Source organism: Bubalus kerabau, chromosome 3 (assembly GCF_029407905.1).
Source record: "Bubalus kerabau isolate K-KA32 ecotype Philippines breed swamp buffalo chromosome 3, PCC_UOA_SB_1v2, whole genome shotgun sequence".
Classification (NCBI taxonomy): Eukaryota; Metazoa; Chordata; class Mammalia; order Artiodactyla; family Bovidae; genus Bubalus; species Bubalus kerabau.
Genome location: NC_073626.1, coordinates 184,614,026 through 184,637,249, shown reverse-complemented (window position 1 = coordinate 184,637,249; position 23,224 = coordinate 184,614,026). Strand labels below are relative to the sequence as shown.

The window sequence follows — 23,224 nt, the reverse complement described above, 5'->3', positions numbered from 1 at the left end:
AGATGACACCACCCTTATGGCAGAAAGTGAAGAGGAAGTAAAAAGCCTCTTGATGAAAGTGAAAGTGGAGAGTGAAAAAGTTGGCTTAAAGCTCCACATTCAGAAAACGAAGATCATGGCATCCGGTCCCATCACTTCATGGGAAATAGATGGGGAAACAGTGGAAACAGTGTCAGACTTGATTTTTTTGGGCTCCCAAATCACTGCAGATGGTGACTGCAGCCATGAAATTAAAAGACGCTTACTCCTTGGAAGGAAAGTTATGGCCAACCTAGATAGCCTATTCAAAAGCAGAGACATTACTTTGCCAACAAAGGTCCGTCTAGTCAAGGCTGTGGTTTTTCCTGTGGTCATGTATGGATGTGAGAGTTGGACTGTGAAGAAGGCTGAGCGCCGAAGAATTGATGCTTTTGAACTGTGGTGTTGGAGAAGACTCTTGAGTCCCTTGGAGTGCAAGGAGATCCAACCAGTCCATTCTGAAGGAGATCAGCCCTGGGATTTCTTCGGAAGGAATGATGCTAAAGCTGAAACTCCAGTACTTTGGCCACCTCATGCGAAGAGTTGACTCATTGGAAAAGACTCTGATGCTGGGAGGGATTGGGGGCAGGAAGAGAAGGGGACGACAGAGGATGAGATGGCTGGATGGCATCACTGACTCGATGGACGTGAGTCTCAGTGAACTCCGGGAGTTGGTGATGGACAGGGAGGCCTGGCGTGCTACGATTCATGGGGTCACAAAGAGTCGGACATGACTGAGTGTCTGAACTGAACTAGATTTAATAATCACTGACAATTTTTGCCTGAATCAGTTTTTCCTACAGTGTTGCAAAATGGGAATCTAAGTCCTAGATGTGCTTATTGTTACAGAGCTCTGGACATAGATAAGAAAGCAGAACAGCTATAACATGGTAGCAGCTTGTTTTGCACCACAATGACTTGTCCTGAACCACAATGACTTGTCTTGAATATCATTCTTCCAGCTAGGGAGGGAAATAATATTAGCATGTTTAATTTGGATAGTGAGTTTTTGTTGATAACTCCAAATTCAGTCCAATTCAAGCTGTCATCTTTGCCTTCACCAATTCCATATTTTCATCTCCATGTCTTCTATAGGTAGATAAGTCCCCAAAAGATGAGTAATATGTTCTCATTTTCACTTCTGCAACACACATAAAACAATTTCAGAATTTTATACCATACCGCTGTGAAAAGCAAATATGTAATAAGAGTTCAAGATTGGTTTGCAGTACCTTTTTCCTTTGGTCTAATAGCATACAAAATTCCTTGGATTTTGTCCCCTCCGCCCCCGTGTGGCTATGTTATTGGGAAGACAGTTCAGTTCATTTATGTCACATTAAATATGTTTCCCTCCATTCTCATTTATTTTATTTATCTCTCTATTTATTTATTTTTTTTTTATTATTCTCTCTCTATTTATGCATTCTCAATTTTCAGAAGATAGCTTCATTTTTGAATTCTAATAATTTTAATTAGTCATTTCAGGCACTACCATAGCAATAAACAAGAGAAAGATTGGACTTTGATGCCAGATAGACCAGTTAGCTAGATAGTTGGGAAGTTACTTAACTATGTGGAGCTTAATTACCTTGTGTGTAAATGTTTAAAATATTTTCCTCAGAGGTGGTGTGAAGATTCAGTGATAGTTTAATGAATACATGTGTAAAAACTGAGGAGCTGTGCATTTATGGTTCATTGTTGTTTATCACTAAGTCCTGTACGACTCTCTGTGACCCTGTGGACTGCAGCTCGCCAGGCTTTCCTGTAACTTCACTGTCTCCTGGAATTTGCTCAAATTTATGCCCAAATTTGGTGGTTCAGCCATCTCGGCCTCTGTTGCCCCTTCCTCCTCCTGCCTTCAGTCTTTCCCAGCATCAGGGTCTTTTCCAATGAATCGGCTCTTCACATCAGGTGGCCAAAGTATTGGAGCTTCGGCTTCAACATTAGTACTTCCAATGAATATTCAGGGTTGTTTCCCTTTAGGATTGACTGGTTTGATCTCCTTGTTGTCCAAGGGACTTTATAGAGTCTTCTCTAGCACCACAATTCAAAAGCATAAATTCTTCTGCACTCAGCCTTCTTTATGGTTTAACTCTCACATCCCTACATGACTCACTTTACTATTAAAAAAAACCCAGCACAATGACTGGAATGTGTTTGGTGTACAGCTAATATTATTCTCTTCCTTAGCAAAAGAATAATATTCAGAACAAGCCATAGTGATGTACTTTGACCTGGTTTAGCTGTTGGTGTTCTTGATTCATGTTGTTGTACAGCAGAAGCTAACACAACATTATGAAACAGTTATATTCCAATTAAAAAAAAACTTTCATTGAGGTGTTTTCTAGTATCTGGCTGTCTTCTGTAGTTATCGATCAATTACTTTGTCAGGAATGGCAGTGGTGTCCACAGAGATATTTATAGCCACTTCGGTCTCTAGTGTTATTGTAGAATATTTCTTTGAGTCTTCAGTAAGTTCTGCATTAGCATGCAATGTTATATATAAGCTGGTAGGAATCTCAGGTTCCAGTGTCCCCATTTATTTTTGGATTTTTTTTTAATCTCATGATGTAAAAGTTATGAAATTATTTAGGAATAATCTCCGTAACAGGCTTCCCAGGTGGGGCACAGTGGTAAAGAATGTAATGCAGGAGATGTGGATTTGATCCCTGGGTTGGGAAGATCCCCTAGAGGAGGAAATGGTAGCCTGCTCCAGTATTCTTGCCTGGACAATTCCATTGTCAGAGGAGCCTAGTGGGCTCCAGTCTGTAGGGTTGCAGAGAGTCAGACATGATTGAGTGACTGCACACCACACACACACACACACACACACACACAACACACACACACACACAAGCTCACAAGCTACACACACAAACACACACACACACACACACACACACGCTCCACAGCATAGATGGAGCAGGGATCACTAAATGCTGTTGAATTTTGAGAAATTGTGTGTAGAAAAAATGTTTAAGTTTTAATTTGTAGTTGTATATTCTCTGAAATGTTTAATTTGTCTTTATTTGTAATGTCCTCCTGGAATTCTCTGCAAATTGTTTTTTAGCCATATTCTTATTTTTCATACCATGAGAACATTTCAGATTTTTTTATATGGACCAGAGTCCTCAGTTCAAGCTGACTTAATTCCACTTGAATTCAAATTTTGTATATGAGATTGTGAGCAAGGAACAAAACCAGCAACCCATGAGATGTACCCTTGCTTTTTGTCAAGTGTTAAAAATTAAGTGGTGAGCTGGTGTGCTGCTAAATATAATTTTAAGACTTGTAGTCAAAACCTGTCTTATACAGTAGAGGGAAGTTTTGATTATGTTGTGTACCTTAAAGGATGTTAAATGATACTGCTACCTCTATCTTGAGTGAATAATGGCTGCTTGTGACAAACTCAGAAAATAAATTTTAGCTGGATAAATTATGCTTGGATATTGAAGAGATTTGCTCATCTAAGGGATCATATTCACTCTTTTTCCTTAAATTTAGCACTTGAAGCAAATGTAGATGTAAGGTAGCCTACATTTTGTTTATTGAACAATTTTACTTTTGATTTTTTTTTTCTCCTTAGCAAAGGAAAAGAAAGATTTATAGCTTTGAGGGCTTGTTATTACAAGTAAATGGACAGACCAATACCTCTTTGGGTCTTGTGTTAAAAAACAATGACTGTTACTTGTTTTTTGCCTCCAGTCCATCTGAATTGAAGGTTGGTTGCATGTAAAACATTGGGCATTTATTTAGATGCTCCCGTTGGTGCTTAGGAGTCTATTTTTGATGCAGGGGCTGGATGACTAAAAATGTAGCCTTTTCTAGTCTGTGTCAGCCTTAATTTTCATGAAATATATTCCATTTGAATAGGGACTAGGGCTAATAAAAGATCTGTACTTTTTATACAGTTTGGTTAACTGTATCATCCTCTTATTTTCTAAATTTAGTTTTTGTTTTATTGTTCTTTTGGAGCTTTGGTTGTAATGCCTCAGAGCTCCAGCTAGTGTTAGAGCTCAGGCAGTTAAGATTGAGAGAATTAAAGAGTTTGGCTGATATTTTTTCCCCCCATTCTTTCCTTTTTAATCCCTTCTGTGTCTACAATTGTACATTATAGTTACACACCTTAGTGCATACCTTTGAATTGTTTTGATTCTAATCCTAGCAGATTGCTGTAGTAAGTATTTAAGTTACATAGTAGCTTGTTATAGTATTTAAGTATTAGGTTAAACACTTTAGTGCATACCTTTGACTTTCTTTGGTTCTAAACGTCAGTAATTGCTAGCGGTACTGAAAGTGATTTTATTGTTTTGTAATCTTTATTTTGACTTCTTAAACCTTATTCACTTGCTTGCTGTATTCTCCTGACAATACGTTTATTGTCTGCTTATGTATTATTTCAGTTCAGTTCAGTCTCTCAGTCATGTCCGACTTTGTGAACCCATAGACTGCAGCATGCCAGGCTTATCTTTAATTACCGTGTTTTGATAGCTACCCTAAATTCTTATATTCTTTCTCATTGGTGGCAAAAAAAAAAAAAAAAATTTCACTGGCATAGAAAATATTTAGGGTTCCCAGGTGGCAGGACATGACTGAGCAACTGAACAACAACAACAAAATATTTAACTTTTCCTTTTTTTCCCCTAAAATATTTTTTATTGTGGTAAAATGCATATAACATAAAATTTACCATTTTAACCATTTTTAGCATCCAGTTTAGTGTCATTAAGTACTTTCCTATTCTTTTTTTGGTTTGTTTGTTTTGTGGCTGCATGATATGTGGGATCCTAGTCTCCCCTCCACTGGGATTGAACCCTTGCCCTCCACAGTGAAAGTGTGGAGACCCAACCTGGACCGCCAGGGATTCCCTTTTGTTTTTTGTTTGTGAACTGTTCTTGTTAATACATAGGATTGTTGTAGTTCAGTTTTGAAATTGGATTATTAAATCCTTCCTCTGTGACTCTTCCCTTTCCTTCACAGTTTTGGAAATGTGTATGGGTATTTTAAGATCACTTTTTATCTGGAAATAATTTCAAGCTTAAAGAACAGTTGCAGAAATAGTGCCAGGAACCCACATATATCCTTAACAAAATTTACCAGTTTTTAATGTTTTATCTGCTTTCTTCCTCTTTCAACATATTTGTACATACTTTTTTCCCCCCCTGAACTGTTTGAGAGTAAGTCATCATTATCCTCGAATTAGGGCTTTCCTGGTGACTCAGATGGTAAAGAATCGGCCTGCAATGCAGGAGACCCAGGATCAGTCCCTGGGTGGGGAAGATACCCTGGAGAAAGGAATCACTACCTCTCCAGTATTCTTGCCTGGAGAACTCCATGGACAGAAGAGCTTGGTGGGCTACAGTCCATGGGGTCTCAAAGATTTGGACACAACTGAGTGACTAACACACACAGCCTTGAATAAGTGAATTTCCTAAGGATAGAGATATTTTTGTATAATAGTAATCAACTTCAGGAAACTTATCATTGATACTGTACTCTAACATCTATATTCCAGTTTGTCAATTGATCCAAGTCCAGTTTTTTTCTGCTTTTAGTACAGGACCATGTATTGCATTTATTTGTTATGTCTCTTTAGTTTCTTGTAATTTGGATCAGTTCTTCTGCCCCCAACCCCTTTTTTGGTGTTTCATGACATTGTAATATACTACAGACCCAGGAATCCTCACCCTCCTCCCCTCATTTTGGTTTTGGTCTCTTTTCTCATGATTAGATACAAATTATGCTATTTTGGTTGGAATATTACCTTAGTGATGTCTTCCTTAGGATATAAATGTAGAGGCATATGACATTCATCTGCCACTCACTGGTGATGGTAATCTTGATCACTCAGTCAAGGTGATGTCATTTCTTCACAGTGTGGTTATGTTTTTTTCCCCTTGTGATTTATAAATAATCTTTAAGACCATATAAATATTCTCCTTTTCACCAGAGTTTCCTCCATATTAATTTAGCATCGCAGATTCTTGTCGAGTTCTTTTTTTCCTATGTGTTTTCAGCTTCAAGTAGTGGTGTCTTACACGTACCCATTAACTAAACATGTGAGCCTTATTTGGTAGTCATGAGCAGTGGATTTTGTCAGCTGGGTTTTACTGAGGTTTTTGTTTGCTTAGGTCAGCAGTCCTAGCCTTTTTGGCACCAGGGAAGATTTTTCCATGGATTGGGGGTGGGGGGTGGTCTCAGGATAATTCAGGTGCCTTACATTTATTGTGCACTTCATTTCTAATCTAATGCTGCCACTGATCTGACAGGAGGTTCTGGCTCATGGCTTGGAGGTTGGGGACCCCTGCCTTACACAGTTTCACTGTCATTGTTTCTTAGATCTGAGTAGATCTGATTTTTAATCATTTTTGGCAGCAGTTTGTTGAAAACTGTAAATTGATAACAAGGCAAATAATACATAACAAATTCATTGCTGTTCTAAAGCAGTGAAAACAGTTTTTCCATTTTTTTTCTTTATTGATGTATAGTTAACTCACAATATTATATTAGTTTTAGGTGTACAACATAGTAATTTGATATTTTTATACACATCATGCAAAGTTACTAAACTGTTACTGACAGTATTCCCTGTACTGAGCACTACATTCCTGTGACTGACTTATTTTATCACAGTTAGTTTGTACCTCTTAACTAGAATTAGCTGAGTTGAGAGTATTGCTCAAATATTCTGTTACAAAGCCATACATTTTATTAGATAAGTTATGTTCTCATTAGTAAGTGTGCTGTTAACTACATGCTTAATTTGTTAACTGCTTGTGATTTTAATGCTATTAGGCAGCAAGATTCACTTGTTGATTTCTCTGGTTTTCTTCCCCTTAGGGCAAGAGGATTATGACAGATTACGACCGCTGAGTTATCCACAAACAGATGTATTTCTAGTCTGCTTTTCAGTGGTCTCTCCATCCTCATTCGAAAATGTGAAAGAAAAGGTGAGTTAGTCAGATATTCTGTCCCTGAAAAAAAGGTTATCATAGAACTTCTGTTAACTTGTAAATAGCTCTGGAGGCTTGTAGATTAATGCAGGTGTATTTTTTTCTTTTTTTAAAATATCTTTTCTCTAGTGGGTGCCTGAGATAACTCACCACTGTCCAAAGACTCCTTTCTTGCTTGTTGGGACCCAAATTGATCTCAGAGATGACCCCTCTACTATTGAGAAGCTTGCTAAGAATAAGCAGAAGCCTATCACTCCAGAGACTGCTGAAAAACTGGCCCGTGACCTGAAGGCTGTCAAGTATGTGGAGTGCTCTGCACTCACACAGGTGAGGACTGTGCGGAGCCCCATGTCTATTAACAGTGGAATGGTTTGAGTAGCATTTAGGATGTTGGGTTGTTTCTGACAGTGGTCTGCAGCACTCAAGAAAGCTGCCCAGGAAGACTTGTTAGAGGTCTCCGTTTTTATGAAGAAAATTATTCATCTCTAAATAAAGTGCTTGTGTTGGTGAGCTCCCTGTTTTATGTATCATTTGTAGTGGTCAGGGATTGTGTTTATTTTTTTTTTTCATAATTAATGGTAAGGTCCAGATTAGCACATATTTATAAGAGTATGTGAATGATTCCCCTCTTCCCCCTGCCCCCAACTTAAAGTTTCATTTAAGTAAATCTCATCTTTTATCAGTACTGACAGCTGATGCTATAGTCTCCTGGGGTAATTCATCTGAAATTGGGAATTGGTCATAATCATTGAGACTTTCAGAGAAAGCTGCCTTGGCCATTTCTCAAGTTTGCCTTTATATATAGTGTCTCTATTCGAATACTAGATTTTGGGAGGCATTCCTTCCTTACACTGTTCACTTTTCTTTCTGAATGATTTAATTGGAACTCTCTTCATAGTTTGATGGGAAAATTCAGATTCTGAGGACAGCAAGCAGTGTTGAGAGTATTTTGGGTGAGAGTTACAACTGACTTGTGTGATTTCATCTCTACCTTCATGGTATCGCCAACCTATTCTCCCGTTTGAGAATTGTTCTGTTGGGGGGTGGAAGGAAGGATTATGGAAATAATTAGCCCAGAACTTTTTATTCTTTTTTTTGACTTTTAAAACAGTGAACAGACGTGCCTAATTAAAATAAGGCAGGACTGAAGGGTAGAGATTTCTGACAGTTATGTGAGATTCACTTCTATTTTTCACATTGCTTTTTCAGATAGGATTTTTTTTTTAATTAAAAAGATTCTTGATTAAATGAAAATGGCATATATAGTTACATATTATACATGTACTAGGTATTAGTATGTAGGGTGTAGACATAATTTAATAATCTCCAATTTAGCCCTGGGCTGGATATGTAAAGACAAAATTTTTGTTGGAAGCTGGATATTTCACAGGATAGTTTCAAGGCCTAATTTTATTCTTCCAAGCCCAGTTTTTCTTGGCAGTTCATTTCTGTTGTATTGATACTGTAGATATTTAAAAGTTGAGATGATTTTATATTTTCTTACATGTATGGCTGAAATTTAAAAAAATGCTTAATTGTACAGCTGGCTGAGATTTTAAAAAATGCCTAATGCTTCTGTGTTTTGCTAGCATCCCCAGAAAAATGTGTGTGTGTACTGAAGAAGGATGTGTGTGGAACATTTGAGTCAGATAATTGTTGCATATCCCCATTCTCTGAATATGGGTTGCCTGTGGGGGAAATGGAGGCAAGTAAGCCATGTGGACCCACTTTTAGGTCACTAGAGACGCTCATTTTAGAGAACTGGATGCTTCCATATAAGATGTTCTACGTTATGAACAGATTTATTCAGGAAGTCCCTTTTCAGAGAACAGAAATTTGGAAGTCTTAGTAAATATATTTTTCTTATCAGATTTTGAAGTTTGGAGAAATCAAAAGAGAAGACAGAAAATGGGGTCCCTGGTACAGTTTGGAAGCCGAAGTTTTTAGGACTCCAGAATTTGTTGGTTCCTCTAAAACTGAACTCTTTATATAATCAGATAGTGTGATTAAAGCAAAGATTAGGTTTGTCTTGTGGGGGATTAGTTGATCTTTGTCAATAAGCAGGAACATATTTGCTTCTTATTAAGGGACGCCCTAGTTTCTTATTGTTGTCCTCTTTTTTCCCCTTATAAAATTTATTTCCCCTTCATAGCTTCCCTCCTTTCTTTTATGTTTGACAACCAGAATTTGCTCCTAGATACGTAGAAAGAATTTCAGAGGAACCTTTGACTTGTTCAGCATTTCTAGTTTGTGAAAGACACAGAAGGAAGAAAACTTTTTTTAACCTTTGTTTCTTTTCAAGTGCTTATTGTTATTTCTCATTTATTTTGTACCTAATGGAATATGTGGTGCCAGTCCTCTAAGATAGTAGGTGGGGGCGGTGAGCAAAGTGGGGCCAGCGGGAACGTCTGGGGCTCGCACATTTGGTACCGGAGCTGTGCTCTGGGGCTTTGGGGGGCATGTTTACTTGGGATCCAGCTGACCTAAAGGACATGTGAAACTTGTTTGGGTGGTAAATCTGTGGCTTCAGATTTAGGTTGAGTTTAGGTTGAGTCTGTAGACCTGGTACCAGTACTGCTGAGTCATACTGTCACGCTGGAGTTCTGGCTGAGGTGTAAGTGTGTTTCTGCATCTTACTCCTTATAGAGCTGAGAATATTCTTTGTTTTCACTCCATGCTTTATGCTCTGATACCCCACGCGGACATTAAAAGCATTGATTTGCTTGCTAAAACTCATTCTAGGACCCCATTCTTTGTTTTCCTATTGGGTGGTGGTTACTTGCTCTAACACATTACTGAATAACTGAAGTGTATGCTGTTTCTAGAGTCTTTTCTTTAAACTTCTCCCAGTTGGTACTGCTGAACAATTAACACTTTTTCTAAATGCCTGAACCTGTTGTTCTGGAAAACTTGTTTAATCTGAAATCCTGATTAATCCCATCTAGATACGTCATTGAATCTAGAAACATGTAGCATGCTTGTTAGTCTGCTATTTGTGTCCTTCAGTTATTCAGGGGATGAATTCACAGAAGCCTGAAATTGTAATAGGTTTAGTTCCAAACTGTGTGTGCCATTCTTGTCATTAGATGTACTTGGGTATTTTACAAGTACTAATCCTAATTATTTAATGCATGTATCTTGTGTTTATATATCCATTTTATTTCTCTGGCACTGTTTTCATTAATATGTTGTAATGTTAGATTTCAAAGTGTGATTGTTCTAGAAATCAACATGGCATTGTCACAAAAATTGTTTTCTTGCTCCGTTAACCTTTTTTGAGGTAAGACGTTTGTTCAGTTTTTTACTCTGTTGATAATGGACTTAAGATCCAGCTTTTTGGCAGTTACTTTTCTAAAGGTGCATTGCTTCTGTGAATTCAACCCATTTAATCCGGACTGCTGTTGTATCTGCTAGTCTTTCTAATCCTCTAACCTGGCTGCTATTCTCTCTCCTCCCCTCTGTCTTGTAGAGAGGTCTGAAGAATGTGTTTGATGAGGCTATCCTAGCTGCCCTCGAGCCTCCGGAAACTCAACCCAAAAGGAAGTGCTGTATATTCTAAACTGTTTTCTCCTTCCCCTCTTTGCTGCTGCTTCCTGTCCCACTACTGTAGAAAGATCGTTTAAAAACAAAGGAATAAAACCATCCTGTTTGAAAGCCTCTGCGTCTTTTTACTCACTACCTTAGAGCAACCTCTGTATTAGTTTTTGATCAAGAATGCAATATCTTATAGAATATTTTTTGTGATCAGTAGTCAAGTTGGACTTGTTTAACTTTCTGCTGCTTGAGTTGCCTGATGCTGAGAGCTTTTTGGTTTGGATTACTATTGCAAAAGGGAACTTGGTCTGGCAATTAAGAATGTCCTCTTGGAGAAAATTAAGAGTTTTTAACACTTCTAGATCTTAGTTCTTGATGGAGAAAATAACACAAACATCGTTTTACGCTTGTGACCCATTGTTAATTGTAATTGCATGACAAAATTTATGGGGAAAGGGTGACCTGCTGGTAGAGTGTACTGGGGAAGGGAGGATTCTTTTCTGGTTTTCCTTTGTGCAGTGAAACTTTGTGTTGCAATTGCTGTGGCTGTCTGTGCTGTAGTGGAGAGTTTGTCAGTCTGGGTGGGAAAGATACTGATGTACCTGCTACTGCTTTATGAGATCATTTGTTACACTCTTTTAAGAATAGCATCCATTTTAACAGTTGACTGAAGGTTTGTTAATGTTGAGATGTAAAGCTGCCACCTTTATATTTTCCTGCTTCTGATTTTATTGTTGTGAGGGGAAACATACAATTGTGGTTACCTTCAAATTTTGAAATTAAAAATATACAATTGTTTGTATACATGCCTGATGAAGCTTTTTATTCCTGTTGCACTGACTGGCTCTAGTTTCTCATATGTATCAGGTACCCACGTTTCTGCTTCCTTGAACCCCCTGGCTCTTAATTGGTGGGAAAAAGGGAGTTGAGAGGGAATACCTTTGATGCAGCCACTGTCATCGCTCTCTCCATCTTTGCCTGCGCCTTCCATGTGATAAGGATGCCGCTGCCCAGTGCCCGACCTCTCGCTCCTGTTTCATATTCAGCTGTTTCATTTGAATGCAGAGCTGCTTAGTTGTTTTTATGGAAAATGTTTCAGCAGCACATTGTACAAAACTCATATTGAATGAGCAAATGACACGTGTGCTTGTTTGCTTCTTGTGACATACATTGGTCTGCAGAAAGCTTTCTCAAAGAACCACTGTCTCACTCATGAATATCTGCTCCTCTGCTCCTGAATTGCTGGATCCTTCCAGTGCCCTGCCTGGACAGAACTTGGTGAAGTGAGATAATTGTGTTGAGATTCAGGATTTTTCAGTGACTCGTTCTTGGCCAACTCTTGGGGGTTTGAATGTTTTAAATTTGATCTTCAATTTTATTATACTGAGTATCAGACTGCAAATTTTTTTCTTTCTACCCCTTTTCAGAAAGGCCTAAAGAATGTATTTGATGAAGCAATATTGGCTGCCCTGGAGCCTCCAGAACCGAAGAAGAGCCGCAGGTGTGTGCTGCTATGAACGTCTCTCCAGAGCCCTTTCTGCACAGCTGGTGTCGGCATCATACTAAAAGCAATGTTTAAATCAAACTAAAGATTAAAAATTAAAATTCGTTTTTGCAATAATGACAAATGCCCTGCACCTACCCACATGCACTTGTGTGAGACAAGGCCCATAGGTATGGCCCCCTTCCCCCTCTCAATACTAGTTAATTTTGAGTAATTGTGTATTGTCAGAAAAGTGATCAGTACTAGTTTTTGTTTTGTCGTTTCAAAAAAATTATTATTATTTTTTTTGTTTGTTTAAAAGCAAGGCATGCTTGTGATGACTCTGTAACAGACTAATTTGGGCTGTTGAAGCTGTTCCCGGGTTCCACTCCGGCGAGTAATCTGGGATATCTAGTGTTTTTTTTTTTTCTTTCTTTTTTTTTTCGTTTGGGCGGGGGAGTGTGTGTGGGATTTGTTTATATTTAGTCTTTTTTTTTTTTTAAATCCATTAACCATTGGACAGCCCTTAGGGGAGGAGGATGGATTGATTCCATGTTCCACTTCCTAGATCTAGTTTAGAGAACATGTTCCCCACCTGGTGCTCTTAGGAAGGAGTATAGTAAACGCCTCATTTAATAATATACTCCTTTTTGAAAGTTGCCTTTTCTCTCCACCCTTGAGTAGGTCCAGTATTTGATGAAACTCATGAAAGTGGGTGGAACCTGTCTCGCCCCTCCTCTTTTCTAGGATGCACTATATATGTGACTGTGACTCTCAAGGAAATTTGTTTGCCATTTGCTGATTTTTTTTTTTGAAGTTAATTTCTAACTTCTTTCACTGATAAATGAAGAAAAGTATTGCACCTTTTGAAATACACCAAATGGATTGAGTACATAATTAAAAAACTTTTTTTTTCCCCCTGTCAGTCATTGTCTTAATATGCTTAGGATAGACATGCAGCTTAATAGTGTATGATATGGTGTTCCTAGAACACAGCTGAAGACCTGGTATATAGAGGAAATCCAAGGGGTGGTGCTAGAAGACAGATGCCTGTGGGATGATTCACATCCTCTTCCAAGTCTGAGGATGGAGACCTGCTTCATTAAGAAGCTGGGGGTGGGGTGGGGGTGGGGAGAACCTTTAACAACATGGGGACCAGTCAGGGGAATCCCCTTATTTCTGTTTTGCATACAAGGAACCCTAGAGCAGCCAGGTGAGGCTCTCTAGTTCAGTAAAAATCCTAGGGAGAGTCTTAGGAAGACTCTTCATAAGTGTTAATAAGGATTTTATCAGCTTATTTTCGTTGCAGTTTTCAAGTTTTAAAAATGTTAGGTTATCTTCCCCACCTTCCCCAAATCCTAATTCTTGTAGATTTCATTAGTGTTGAACCAATGCTTTCTCATGTCTCAATTCTTTGTATATGCATTCTTTTCAGATGTATTAAACAAACAAAAAAACCCTTCACAAGTCAGCCTGGGGGTTGTTATTTTCCCTCCGCCTCTTAATCTTTAGACATTTAGGAGTGGGAACTTGACTCTCATTGACATCAATTTCTAACAGATTCAGGATAAAAATTTAGAACATAAAGATTTAATGTACTTGTTCTTTGGAATTCAGGTTGAGATATTTTTTCCTCTCCTCATATTCAGGTTTCTGCCTTCTCCCCTAAGTTTGACAGGTAGCCTACAAACTCCTTTTCTTTAATATCGAGTGGGTTCCATAGAGAAGTGCTCTGGCAGCTCAGTGCCCGTGTTGTTGAAATGACAGCGTACCTCCAATCCATGGATTAGTGGGAAAGCAGCCATTTTTTCTCCCAAGTTTTCTGTATCAGTGGTTTTCATACTTTGCTGCTTTATAGAGTGCGGCTTGAGCAGGGGATTATTTAGAAGCTTTCCAGGTACTTCCATTATGCAGCCAAGTTTGAGAACCACTGCTCCAAAGGTGTTAACCACAAACTGCTTCTATCAAATTACAGATTCTGTGCCTTGTATCTGAATATAGGGCACATTTTCTGTAGGTGCCAAGAATGATTCATTTATTTTTAAGAGCATTATACTGATCTGTATGAGAATCTTAGACACTAAGGGCTGTTAATTCAGTTAATAAGGCTGATGCAGTGTGTAGCCTCATTTTCATAGTTTTCTATGTGGAGTCATGTTTGACTTGATTCTGTTCTGTGCTAGAACTTAGCTGGGCTGGTTGGGAAGATGTTAGGAAGAAGCAAATCTAGGCTTTACTGTTTTAACCAGTGTGTCTTACTTCTTCCGTGTTGGCCGTACCTGGGAGAGACACATGGATCATGTTATGAGACTCTGGGGAGCAGGAACTCCGTATCCCTTGTTCTTGGTATAGTGGCATATGGGTCCATCCTGATTCTCACTGGATCCCTGGTCTAGAGCACATAAGAGATAGCTCTGAAAATAGTCATTGGATGAGTACATGGTTTCAAGAATGAATAAATGAAATAGAGCAGGTTACATGGTGGTATTGTTGTATTTTTCACACATCAGAAGAACAGTGGTGCTTAAAGCTAACATTGTTTTCTAGTTAGGCATTTTCAATTTGATTTCCAATATCAGAAGCAAATGGATGAAACTGACATTGTTTTCTGTTTAAATATTGTTTTTCTATTTGACTTAACAAACTTGTCTGTTATCTTTGGCTTAGTGATACTGCCCAGCGTGTGTGATAATAGAGATTGGAAAAGGGCTATTTTAAAAAGTCCTTAGCAGACTTAGTTTATGGCAAAATTTACAACATTTAGCCTAATACAACACCCAATAAATACATCACTGTATTTCTAAAGTACTGATGTTTTACTGAATGTCTTAGAAATAGGTTCTGTAGTTTGTTAAAGTTGGCATCCTTTGAGCTGGATTTTCTCTTTGGCTGCACCACATGGCTTGCAGGATCTTAGTTCCTGACCCGGGATCAAACCCAGGCCGCCAGCGGTAAAAGCACCTAGTTTTGACCACTGGACTCCCAGGGAATTCCCTTTGAGTTGGATTTTATGCCAGTAGAAGGACTATATTAATATATTTTAAGGGAATAGAACGTTGATCGTGGAATCAAAGGAATGATTACAATATTTCCTTTATTCTAAAATGTTATATTTCCTTTTTCTGAGGCAGGGCTTATTTTCGTAGTATTGAATATAATCAGAATACCTCTTAAAGTTTTGTGTTATACATTTAGTGTAGTGGTGCTTTTTTCTGAAAAGCTGTCGTTAGATCATTGGTGTCTTCTAATTATCTTCACAATATCTTCATAGAATGGATAAGATACTACTTTTTCTTCATTGTTAGATTTGGACTATTCTCTTGTTTTCCTCCTCCCATTTTGATGTTGTTAGTGGTTATTGGAGGGTGCTGAATGCTAAGGAACTGGTGTACAGGGACCCTGCTTCTTGAGGTTAGTCTTCTCTGGGTACAGCTAACATACATTGAAAATTTGGAAGGTTTTTCACCAAGAAGTAGCAACTCTGTTATTTTTCAGGAAAGGCTGAGCTCTTCATGGTTAGGATATCTGAATAATATGTGAGCGGAGTATCTTTGAATCACATTCCTGATTTAGCTCTCAGTGTTTTCTGTAAGACTTACCCAGTTTGCCCTAACGTCAGAGCATGGTGATTTAACTTAAAAAGCTCAACAGAAGACCACACCTTAATATTTTCTTCTTTCCATGGCTGTTACAATATTTTGTTTATATATTACTTTTTTTTTTCTAAAGAGCCCCTCCTCCTTTTAAAAAAAATTTTATTAACTATTCCTACAATAATGGTACATTACAAACCACTCTAACTCTCAGCTGGCTTTATCCAACAGCATTTATTTTTCTAGATTGTGGGTCAGTTGGATTTTGCCTCCAAGCTTCAGATTGGGCTCAGGTTGGCTTCATGTTTCTTGTTCTGGAGCCTTCCAGAGAAGACATTAGGTGGTGAGTCAGAGTGGGTGCAGGAGCAAGCACATTGAAAATCCCTCACATTCCATTGTCCAGAGGGTTCCACATAGCCAGGCCCAAAAGCCTGCCACTCAGATGTTCATTTCCCTCAGATTTAGTAATTAAAAAGAACGGTTTTCTTTCTTTCCTTCTTAATAAGGCTCTTGAGGATATTAGCAGAGAATAAAACAGATGTGAGTTCCTGACTTCTGCTTGGAATTTTCTTTCCTTTACATAAAGTTTTGATACCTGCCTTTTTTTTGAATAACCATTTGAGAGAGTAAAACTTTTCTCTGCACGTGTATGCCCATGACATACATTCATTCGTCAGAGCTCTTGTTCTGTACTAGGCTCTGGAGCCATTGGAGAATGACAGCCCTAACTCCGTGTGCGGGCAGCTTCACTCTCCTGGCCCCTTTGTATATAAAATGAGTCTGTACTTAACTATCATTGAGGTTTCAAGTGCAAGTCTACATAGGTGTGGGGTAGGACCTGGGAATCAATCTAGTTTCTAGATATTCCCAAGGAAAGTTATGACCAACCTAGATAGCATATTGAAAAGCAGAGACATTACTTTGCCAACAAAGGTCCATCTAGTCAAGGCTATGGTGTTTCCAGTGGTCATGTATGGATGTGAGAGTTGGACTGTGAAGAAAGCTAAGTGCCGAAGAATTGATGCTTTTGAACTGTGGTGTTGGAGAAGACTCTTGAGAGTCCCTTGGACTGCAAGGAGATCCAACCAGTCCATTCTGAAGGAGATCAGCCCTGGGATTTCTTTGGAAGGAATGATGCTAAAGCTGAAACTCCAGTACTTTGGCCACCTCATGCAAAGAGTTGACTCATTGGAAAAGATTCTGATGCTGGGAGGGATTGGGGGCAGGAGGAAAAGGGGACGACGGAGGATGAGATGGCCGAATGGCATCACCGACTCAATGGATGTGAGTCTGAGTGAACTCTGGGAGATGGTGATGGACAGGGAGACCTGACGTGCTGCGATTCATGGGGTCGCAAAGAGTCGGACACGACTGAGCGACTGAACTGAACTGAACTGAAGATAGACCTTGGATTCGTTATGTTTGGGGACCAGTGTGTGCCTCAGTGGTTCTTAACTCTGACTGTGTGGATGGCACCTTTGGAGCTTATTTAAAAAAAGGAAAATAATGCCTGCAGCAATTTTAGGCAATCCCTGGAAATAGGGTCTGGGTATCACAATTTTTTTCAAATTATTTTTTGTAGGAACATCATGGCTTTAAAGGTCATTTGCTATTTTAATATGCCCCAGGTTTCGGAACTGTGGCACTAGATTGTCTCTTTAAGGTTTCATTTATATCTGACCTGAGTTTTAGAGTAATTTTGGACTACAGTCTTTAAAGCTTTTTTCTCCTTTGAGGAAGAGGCTCTCCATACTTGTGCTCCCAAGCTAGCATTCAGTTCTTCGTAAGCCTTAGTTTTACAAAGTGCGTAGTCATGGTCTTACTGGTGGACTGACACTGAGATAGTTTAGGCCGTTGTCTCAGCGGTTAGGTTACTTAGGCAGCAGTTTGAGAAGGGGGCAGGTATTTGAGGTGTAGAGTTCAGCTAAGGTTTTCTAAATTAAAGTTAGAATGTAGAGGAAGGCTGTATTTCCCTGATAACTTCAAGATAAGTGTACTGTACAGATTTCATTGAAGATGGAGGTCTTTTACTCTTCCAGGAATATTCTGATTCATCTGCAGAGAGTACACTGGTCCAGATTCAAAAATATAAGGTAGTGCTATGATTATAAATTGAAGTTATTCCAGTAGAGTACATTGGACTTGTAGGAGGTGAAATCTCGTGTTAACTCATGGTCACTTGTTTCCTCTGCTGCAACTCCACCCCACCCCCACCCAACCCCACCCCCACACCGATCCTAGTTATTTGTCAGACCTTTGGGCAGTGTCACTTGGCTTTTATTTCCTGTTTTGTCAGTATAGTTGCAAGTGGGTTGATTTTTTTTTTTTTTTTTTTTTTTTGAGTGGTTAAATAGGTAATGGTTTCCTTCGTATTAGCCTTATTCTGATACATTAATATTTGGTTGTATGGGGTCTTAGTTTCTTGGTTTGTGGTTTAGGTGTAAGTTGATGCAAAGCCCATGTGACCAGTCCTCTCAGAGGCAGCAACTGGAGCAGAGTACCTGGGTGGGTTTACAGATAATCATTGCTTTTGAGCCATAAAGTCTGAACTGAAAATTCTTTCTTAACTACCTGGTAATGGGCCATTGGCTATTTGGGGTATAGCCTCATGTAAGTGGGAAAACTTGTGCCAGTATCCAGCTATCTCTTTCTTTTAAACAATTTGTTGAGCTATTTTAAACTCTGTTCTGTAGCCCATGGATTTCTTGGATTGTTGAGATTAACTCCATCTAGTGGTGAATTTAAGTTAAAACTGATAGTGACTCCAGGTGGACTCTCCCTAACAGCATCCCTGTATGTGGGTGTTTTTTTTTCCCCTGGCTCCTGGGCGTGTGGGATCTTCGTTTCCCAACGAGGGATCATACCCATATCCCCTGCAGTGGAAGTGTGGGGCCCTCACCACTGGTTTTGATGTTGTTTAGTTGCTAAGTCATGTCCAATTCTTTGCGGCCCCATGAACTGTAACCCTCCCAGGCTCCTCTGGACTGCCAGGGACCTCCAGTGTAGGGTCTTGATGGCAGAAGGTGGGGAGAAGGTGGTGAGGTAGAAAGGAATAGTGACTGAGCCAGTTCCCTGGTGGACGAGGGAAATTTCTGAATTATCTAGGAGAAGTTAGGAGTCAGAATTTGTACCAGTCAGAATGTAAAAATCTGAGGTGGTGTGTGCTGGTGGGATATAGTTGCCCTGAATTATAAGACTGTACTAGCTGCGTGATTTTGTCAGTGAATGTCTGTTGGCTCCATTTGCTTCATCTGTAAATAGGAATAATGGTAAATTCTACATCTCAGGTGGTGAGTGTGAGAATTAAATTATGTCATATATGTGACTGTGTTCTGTAAACACATAAGTGTAATGCAAATGTTAACAGCTACCAGATTTGCTTTGCACTGGGGAGAATTTAGGTTTATGTGAGGGAGTACTTACTAACACCATTGTGACATTGCTCCTGGGTGTATATTGCAGAGTTTGTGTTTGAGTATAGGAGTACAGATTCACTGTTTATAGAGCTAAGGCGGTAGAGCTCCAGGTAGTTTAGAGCTTTCTTTAAGAAGAATCTAAGTGCTCGCTTCGGCAGCACATACACTAAATTGGAACGATACAGAGAAGATTAGCATGGCCCCTGCGCAAGGATGACATGCAAATTCGTGACACGTTCCATATTTTTTGATTTGGGAGAATGGCATTGAAACATGTATAATATCATATATGAAACAAATTGCCAAAAAAAAAAAAAAAAAGAAGAATCTAAGATTCAAGCTTCTCAATTTAATAGAAATACTTCATGGTCATAGGGCGTGTATCCCAGAAGCTGGATATGCTTCGTCTCTGAAGTTGCTTTCCTTCTCAGACACTCGGGAGGCAGGAACACGTAAAAAAAACCCCTCTGAAGATGAGGTCAGCCGTGCAGCTTTCCTCCGTGCCCCAGAATTACCAGGACTCTTGTCCCAGGTTGGCCAAATCCCTGAAGCTAAGCGTGACGATTTTGCTGGTCCAAGCCGTTTTGTGAATATCAAGGGATAAGAAAATGGCAACCCACTCCAGTGGTCTTGCCTGGAGAATCCCAGGGACAGGGGAGCCTGGTGGGCTGCCGTCTATGGGGTCGCACAGAGTCGGACACGACTGAAGCGACTTAGCAGCAGCAGCAAGAATTATTCAGAAACATAATTAAGAACTCAAATCTCCCCCATGCTTTTGTTTTGTGTAATGTCAGTTTTACATGTTCATTTAGCACTAAGAAGCCCTCTGTTAGTGGGATGGATGTGGACGGTTCTAATAAGAATGAAAGTCAGGGAGGGGAACTGAACACGCCAAGAAGAAGAGAAATCACATTGAGCTGTGTGGGTGTGTTGTTGGGGAGAGGAAAGGTAGGAGGTAAAAGTAAATCAGGAAAGGCTTCTTGAAAAAGGTGAAAGATGGGTCTGATTTGGACATGCAGAGATACACAAGGCTGGAGGGGTCAGGTGGATGAGTGTGGATTTCTGGGAGGAAGGAAAGGAGACAGAGAGGCACCTGGCATGTTGGAGTAGACAGGAGCCCAGGTTAGGGATGGGTGTAGTATGAAGAGAGGTAGCTCTTAGGGGCCCCCACAAACATCTGAGTGTTAGAGAGGGAGCACTAATTACTCCAGGAGGGCTCTAGTTACTGAGGTTCATAAAAGAAATGGAACATACTCTTTGGTAAAAGAATAGCGATGTTTACTGACTACAAATAGCGATGTTTACTACTACTGTGTGCTTGCACTGTGTTGAACCCACAGTATTATCATATTTAATGCTCAGAACAGCCCTGTGAGATTTATGTTGCAAGTAACTGCTTTATGGGGCTTCCCAGGTGGCTCAGTGGTAAAGAATCTGCCTGCCAAGCAGGAGACACAGGGCATGTAAGTTCAATCCCTGGGTCAGGAAGAGCCTTGGAGTAAGAAATGTCAACCCACTCTAGTATTCTTGCCTGGAAGACTTAATGGACAGAAGAACCTGATGGACTACAGTCTATGGCTGAGCACACATGCAACTTTGTTTTACAGATAAGGACTCTGAGACTTCATAATTAACATCTCCAACCAGAATTAGAACTCAGGTCTATCTGATTCTGGAACCTGTGTGCTTAACCACACATATATTGTGAAAATAAAATGTATATGACCAATTACAAAGCTGAAGAACTGTAGTTCAAGCATCGTGTAATGCGGAGATCAAGCATGGCAGTATAAAAGGCTTTATCTGTAATGGCAGGTTATTGGGTAGGACCTTCTGGGAAAGGTGACTTTAGGAACAGTTCTGGCTTGAGAGAATGATTCCCTTTTCCTTTGCATAGATTTAGAGGATCTTGAGGTGCCTTTGATTTTGTATAGTCTGCCTGTAGTCCCTGCTCAACTGTAGAGATGTGTTTTTTTTTTTTTTTTTTTCATCATAGCAGCCCTGTGGGTTGGCAGAGCAGGGTCTGTTGATGAGAAAGCTGGACCTTAGAGAGTAACCAAGGCCAGGGAGGTGATGGGAGTACCATGAGACCTGGTGCCGTGCCGTGCTAAGTCACTTCGGTTGTGTTCGACTTTGCAACCATATAGACTATAACCCACCAGGCTCCTCTGTCCATGGCATTCTCCAGGCAAGAATACTGGAGTGGGTTGCCTAGCCCTCCTTCAGGGGACCTTCCTGACCCAGGAGTCAAACCCATATCTCTTACATCTCCCGCGTTGACAGGCAGGGTGTTAACCATTAGTGCCACATGGGAAGCCCATGCAACTCACAGAATGACCTTTAGAATCACACCATTGTTTTCCATATATCTAGCATGGGCCTGATCAGGAGAAAGGAACTCTATTACTAGATAACAAAATTCTCATTAGCTTGACCCAAATAAAGGAAAAGCGTTTGGAATTCTGGGGCTGCATCTCTCCAGAGGTCAGGGTTCCTCACTCTGTCCTGAGTTTACGTAGTGAGCATAGACTTGGTCTGTGCTTGTATTAGTGCTTTTACTTGGTCTTTAATGGGACCCCCTAAGGGAGGGAAGATAGATGACATCACTTGCCAGATGGCAGGACTGAAGTTACACAGCTTCGGCTCTGTCAGTGACTTGACCTTTGGCCTTAGACAAGTACCATAAGCCTTCTGAGCTTTGCATGCTCCTCTGTGAAATAAAAGTATTCTGTTACCTCAAAGATGTGAGGGTTAAATAAAATGCTATAATGTGAAGCACTTAGCATGGTCCTGGGCAAGTAGTAGATACTCAGGAGTAAATGGGATAAATTAAAGCTCTCATCACCATTGGCTCACTTTGAACCAGGGCCAGGGAACCCTCTTGGCTTCTGGGTCTCGGGCTGCTGTGAAAGAGGGGGCTTCAGCCCCACTGCCAGGAATAGGAAATCCTTGCAGGGAGCTCGGGCGTATTGTCCCCCCACCTCACACCTAACCTGCTCTGGGGCAGGGCTGGCTGGCTGTCCTCGGTGCCAGGCCCACAGTGGACCCTTAGTGCAGCTTCCTGGACCTCCTTTGTAAAAGCTCTATAAGATCTGCACTGGTCTAATGGGGGAGGGATGTTTGGCTTGATTCTGAATCTCTTACTCATTTAAGAACTGCCACCTCTTCTCTACGGCTTTAGTATTTCACAGCTGTATTGGTGTCAGGGAGTTCAGTGGATCCCTTGGCAGCTTGTGAGGTGGGCAGGCACCTGCGAACTCACTTGCTTCATGTGAGAATGACTTCACTCTGGGACGCCATTGATAGTTCTCTTGTCTGCTCCTGTAAAATTCCTCTGTCTTAAACGCCAATTTCTTTTAAGACCAATCTTTCCTTAACCTGTAAGATTCTTGAACCCTGATAAATGTAATGTTTTGCTTCTAGCTTGCATTATGGTGTTTGATGTTACATCTTCGTTTCTCCCGTGGTAGGTGATATCTCTACTGGAAAAAGCTCTGGATTGCTATTTGGAAGTGCAGGTTCTAGTTGGGGCATCAGAATTTCCTTGGACAAGTTGCTGTACCTTTTTTGAGCCTCAGTTTCTCCATGTGTAGATAAAATGGTGTTCAACTCCTTTTTGGTTTGTATCTTTTTAGCAGTAGGCCTCTTTTATTCCAAGTAAAATCTTGCATAGAGCCGTGTTACAGAGACCGAAAATGTATCATGGGGAACAGAGCTGCTGTGACTTAAGCAAGTAATTTTAAAGAGAAACAGTATGGAATAAAAAGAAAAATACATATACTTTGGAGTAGAGGGAACCTAATTATGAGTTCGACTGTGTCAGTAACTAGCAGTGTTAGAGCAAACTAAGACTTCAGTTTTTCAATATTTACACATTTGTAAGTTGAGCCAATAATACCTGCTGAGTTTTTAGCAGAATTGTCATAAAGATCAAGAATAATGTATCTTCATCTCCCAGTGAATGTTCTGTCAGACAGAAGGACAAAGATTGGTCTGTTACAGAATAACTCTCCTAGAAGAGCATTCGATTTTATATTATTTGTGGGTTCAAATGGTAAGTCACCCAGTGTGATTTATTCTTGAGCTTAGGCATTTGTTCACTTCAGGAAACACTTGTTTATATATTGTTCATTTTGCAGGAGGCCATTATAGAGACTCTAGAGCCAGCCTGCCTGGGTTTGAAGCTTGCCTCTACTGTTTACCTGCTGTATAATCTTGGGCAAGTTA

General features: G+C 39.9%; 1 protein-coding gene and 1 non-coding gene across 6 annotated transcripts in view; both read left to right on the top strand.

Annotated features, from left to right (window-relative positions):
• Positions 1 to 23,224, top strand: part of CDC42 (cell division cycle 42) — a 167,290-nt gene that overhangs the window by 36,975 nt on the left and 107,091 nt on the right. For 3 of the 5 annotated variants that reach the window (XM_055574212.1, XM_055574213.1, XM_055574211.1), the window contains exons 4-6: positions 6,859 to 6,968; positions 7,101 to 7,298; positions 11,933 to 12,006. In XM_055574212.1, coding sequence (XP_055430187.1) covers positions 6,859 to 6,968; positions 7,101 to 7,298; positions 11,933 to 12,006 — 382 coding nt within the window. Of the gene's footprint in view, positions 1 to 6,858; positions 6,969 to 7,100; positions 7,299 to 10,440; positions 11,308 to 11,932; positions 12,007 to 23,136; positions 23,165 to 23,224 lie in introns of those variants that run through there. The other 2 variants (XM_055574215.1, XM_055574214.1) reach the window with 2 other exon arrangements.
• LOC129648162 (U6 spliceosomal RNA) lies at positions 19,140 to 19,245 on the top strand. The gene has a single exon (XR_008712743.1). It is a non-coding gene; the product is annotated as a U6 spliceosomal RNA (small nuclear RNA).